The following is a 4,920-nucleotide window of genomic DNA, read 5'->3' as shown; positions in this document are numbered from 1 at the left end:
CCCACCCCCGTGCTTCTTATCTGTAGTGGCTATTATAATCCAGGGGAACTTGTTGGATGTCTACATTGGGTGAGTGAATTTGGTAATCTCCCTCACATTCGAGAGATGGAACAAAGTTTTCTAACCTGTTAGGAGAGACAGGAATGTGGAGGTCACCATCAGCTACCAGGACCACCAGGCAGAGCTTGCTCTCTCCCTTCCTTTGCTGTGCACCAATCCAAACTCAAGCTATGCTGTTCCACATTTTACCCATCTCCTCCTCAAGGTCTGTCTGCTCCCTCGGGTGTTCAGAGTCCTTGGAAAGCCATCAGCACTTATGTTCAGTCATGGACATAGACGTCTCATCTCCACCAGAAGGAAAGTTCTTACAGATAGGTGTCTGTGGTATAGAGTGGCCATTGTGGGCCTAGTACATACTAGGCCCACAATGGCCACTCTATACTCATTACCTACTTTTTTTTTGGGGGGGGGGGACAATATTAGGGAAAAGTAAATAAACTGCAGCTAATTAATAAAAAAAATTCTTTTCTGTATGAAAATAGCAAATTTGCGCTTTGCTTCTCAGAGCACTGTGACATACTGATATGTGATTCTAAAGTAAATAGTTTGTGCCGGGATAGTTGGACCTGGGATGGCTCATACCTAGGGTGGCATGGGATATGCGCTGATTCCAATGAGACCACCATCGATGGCGTCTAGACAGGAACCTCAGCCCTTCACTGCAGACAGGGCACATTTTTTGAGCACACATCTTCTGTTTGGGTCCCCACCAGGCTTGACACTAAGCACATGGACTATTTGTAAACAAGTTCAAAGGACAAAGATATGCCTTGTAGAGAATCTTTGCGAGAGGGAAAAATCCTGGAAATATCTGGCACGTGGTAGGTCCCACCAAATACACAGGATCTCAAAGCTGTTCTTACTCAAGAATTCCAGAATGTTTAGAGAAGGAAAGGCATTAGTATAACCAACACAAATGTTGTTTTCATGTGTTTGAATTGGAAAGTCTGTGAGATTACTTTTCAGCGGAATCACAAGTCACTGCCTAAAAAGACAGGTAGGCAGTTTCAGAGACAAAAGCCAGGCCAGGCTTTAGGAGTGGCGAGACTCCCATCCCTCAGTCCAAGGAGACCGGCTTCTACTGCCAAATCTTCTAATTTTCACAAGAGGAGCTAGAAGCTCAGATTTTTATGTGAAATTTCCAGATATTTAAAATACTCTGGGGGTGCTTTTTTATGGCCACCCCTACATTAACCAGGAGTCACCTACTCATTCGTGACTGCAGCTAATTAATAAAAAAAAATTCTTTTCTGTATGAAAATAGCAAATTTGCGCTTTGCTTCTCAGAGCACTGTGACATACTGATATGTGATTCTAAAATAAATAGTTTGTGCCAGGATAGTTGGACCTGCATTCATGCCCCGCCCCCTGCCTGCCTTCCAGCAAAAGAGGCTTCCTATCTAGCATCCAGCCCTCATCTGTGTCCAGATCCCATCTTCCTCCACCTGCTCTTGGACTTGGCTTTTGTGACCTGCCACTGCATTCTGAGTTTTCCCCAGCCACCGATGCTGTTCTCACCTTCTGCCAATGATCACCTGGACGTGAATCCCAGGAATCAGATGTTCTAACTCCTGTGACCTCGCCACAGTTGTCCTGCTTCCTGCATCCTGACGCTCTTTCCTTGGCTCCTTTGTTGTCCCCTCTCAGGGTCTTCCTTTCTATTCTCTGACACCCTCCAAGTTCCCAATCTTCTTTATAGGATTCTCTCAATGTCATCCCCTAATTCTGATGTTCCAAAGGGTTCCGATCCAGGCCTCCTCTTTTCTCACTTCACACTGAATTCTTTGAGGAGCTCACCCATACCCCCACAATTTTCAAAACACATGGATGGTTCTCAGGCCCACCTGTCTCCATTCCAGCCCTCTCCTACCCTCAGCGCCTGTATGATCTATTTCTAATGGGTCACACCAATTCAGCAGGTGCAAGATTGGTCACCCAGCATGCTGCTCCTCCTCCTGCGTAACCCTTCTTGAGGGCAAGTCACTGTCATCTAAGTTCCTCAAGCAGAAATCAGGCCAACCTCACCAATGTCCCCACTCCTCCTCAAGAAGTCTTGTACCATCTGCCTATTAAGTATCTCCTGAAATCATCACTTCTCTATCCCGTCTGACAAAATCATGGTCCAAGGTCACCACTACCTGGCATGTGGACAACTGAAGTGCAGGCCACCAGGCTCACCCTTCAGCCCCACACCTTTCGTGTAAACATGGCCACATCCCTGCCCTGCCTAAACCCTGCTGTGGTCCCCCACTCTGCTGGATAGATTCTAGACTCCTGCACATGCACTAAAGGCCTTTCTAGCTCTCAAGCACCTCTCTGGCCTCTCATCCCCTCCAGCCATGCTGGACCTTGCTTGACTTCCCACACACTATCCTCTCCCACGTGCACCTGGCTCCACCTCCTGCTTCCCATGCCTTCTTCACACCTCACTTCAGCAGCACCCTCACCAATCCAACCTCCCTTGACTTCTCCTAGACCTTTAGATGTCCTTACTATGCACTCCAAAAGCCTCTGTGTGTACCCTGGCACTTACATTGACTGTGAGCTCTGTGAGGACAGGGTCCTTGCTCTGTTGCTGCACGTTGTTCCTGGTGCCTAGTGCCATTCTTGGAACACAATGAGCACCCATTAAATGTTTGCTAGGGTTATTTTTTGGCACTAGTGATATTGAACCAGGAAGGGTCTCAGCCCTTGTCAATATCAATTCTCATTTTAATGAAAAAGCCAAGGTCCAGAGGAATAAACGCAGGGCTCCAAGTCCCCTGTGACACAGAGGAGCAGTCAAACCTAAGACTACTCATTCCTAAATCCAGTGCCCCATTCCCTTGCCTTTCCCCCCAACTCCAGCCAGCCCCAGCTCACACAGCTGCCTGGGCTGGGCAGATGCAGTTGGGGAGGCTCCTGAGCAAGCGCCCCTCACCAGGAGAGCACCTGGTGGAGAGTGTGCAGCCTTCATTCACTACTTCCTCACTGCCCAGGCCGGCCACAGGTGAGGCTACTGTTGGGAAGCCCCAAGTATGACCAAGGGCAAGCGGCCCCTCTCTGCCTTCCCTTCAGCCCTAGTCTTCAGTTCCTGGCATGTGGGGAATGGAATGTGCTGTAAGATCTCGTTCTGCCAAATTTCTGAACTAGAAGCAAGAACCAGGGTAGCATATAACATTTGATCTGGAAAAGCCAATTAACGGCAGCGGGCTAAATTCAACCATCCGTGACAAAAAGGGAAGAGGCTTTTCCTGTGCATGGAGGTGGGGAGGGGATGGAGGAGTCAGGCTTGCCTTCCCCAGCTCAGGTAACAGCCCCAGAACTGCAGATTAGAACTTTAATACCACTTGAAGTACACAGATTCTTTCACTCTGGGTAGAGGTTCTCCACCCAGCCGGCTCTTGACCATTCCTGGCTTAGGAAATGTCTGCTTTCCCACATGAGCCGCAGGGGTTCTCTCTGCACTATCTTTGTCATGAACGTCAAAGCTGGGCAGGCTCTGCGGACATCTCCCTAGACACTGAAGATAGGACGGTGGCCAAAGGAGGGCAGGCCTCCGGCAGCAGCCCAGGCCCTCTGGCGCACAATTCTCTGGAATCTGTGAGCAAAGGAAGGATCCTAGTGAGAACTCGGCTCAGAAGAAGAGCGGGGGCGGTGCCACCTCTGTAGGAGCCGGCCAGGCTGGGGCGGAGAGGTCGGTCTCCGAGGCCTGGTGCACCACTTCGCCGTGGATGCGCTGGTGCCGCACCAGGTGGGTCTTACGGCTGAAGCTCTTGCCACACTGAGGGCAGGAGAAAGGGCGGGAGCCGGTGTGGATCGCTTGGTGGCGGACCAGGTTGGTTTTGGAGCTGAAGCTGCGGGCGCAGATGGCGCAGGCGTGGGGGCGACTGCCTGTGTGCACCGCCTGGTGACGGCCCAGGTGGGACTTGCGGCTGAAGCGGCGGCCACACTGAGCACAGGCGAAAGGCCTGGCGCCGCTGTGGGCCCTGGAGTGGGCGACAAGATTGGGCCGCGAGCCAAAGCGGCGACCGCACTGCGCGCAGGCGAAGGGCCGTTCGCCCGTGTGCACGCGCCGGTGCCGCGCCAGGTGCTGTCCGTGGGCGAAGCCGCGCCCGCAGTCAGGGCAGAAGAAAGACCTTTCGCCCGAGGGGGTGCGCTGGGGCGTCACTGTGCCCGACGCAGGGCCGCAACTTGGCCCACAACTTGGCCCACGGGGCACGCAGGCTAAGGGTTCGGCGGCAGCAGGGTCCACGGTGGCTCCCAGTGCGCAATCGTCGCACCCAAAGGAGCGACCTTCGCTGCGGTGCAGACGCTGGTGTGAGGCGAGGTTCTTTTTCCAGCCGAAGCTCAGGCCACAGTCAGAGCAGGAGAAAGGTTTCGGTCCAGGAGGGGACGGGGTGGAGGACTCGGCGGGGGAATGCGGCGAAGAAGGCGCGTCGGGAGAGGGCTGGGCTCGACTAGCTGCTTCGTGCACCCTTTGGTGCCGCACCAAGTGCTGCTTGTGCGTGAAGCTGCGTGCGCACTGCGTGCACTGATAGGGCCTCTCGCCGGTGTGGATGCGCTGGTGCCGGATCAAGTGCGTCTTCTTGCGAAAGCGCTTCTCACACTCAGTGCAGGGGAAGGGCCGCTCGCCTGTGTGGGTCTTCTGGTGCGAACCCAGGTGTATCTTTTGGCTGAAGCGCTTGCCGCACTCCGCGCACGGGTAGGGTCGCTCGCCCGTGTGTGTGCGCAGGTGGCGGGTCAGGTGGGCCTTCTTGCTGAAGCGCTTGTCGCACTCGGAACACGGGAAAGGCCGTTCCCCGCGGTGGCTGCGTTGATGCAGCAGCATGTGGGCGCGCTGAGTGAAGCTGCGGCCGCAGTCCGGGCAGGCGCAGGGGG

General features: G+C 53.7%; 1 protein-coding gene across 1 annotated transcript in view; it reads right to left on the bottom strand.

Moving 5' to 3' along the window:
• Positions 1-3,365: 3,365 nt before the first annotated feature.
• Znf467 (zinc finger protein 467) overlaps positions 3,366-4,920 on the bottom strand; it is a 6,693-nt gene continuing 5,138 nt past the window's right edge. Inside the window, 1 exon segment of the mRNA XM_048786746.1 lies at positions 3,366-4,920. This exon segment is cut by the window's right edge and continues 16 nt beyond it. Within this exon segment, the coding sequence (XP_048642703.1) occupies positions 3,677-4,920 (1,244 nt within the window). The 3' untranslated portion in view covers positions 3,366-3,676.

Source organism: Marmota marmota, unplaced genomic scaffold (genome assembly GCF_001458135.2).
Source record: "Marmota marmota marmota unplaced genomic scaffold, marMar, whole genome shotgun sequence".
In the NCBI taxonomy this organism is placed as follows: Eukaryota; Metazoa; Chordata; class Mammalia; order Rodentia; family Sciuridae; genus Marmota; species Marmota marmota.
The sequence above is the reverse complement of the archived record's forward strand: the minus strand, read 5'-3'. Positions and strand labels throughout refer to the sequence as shown.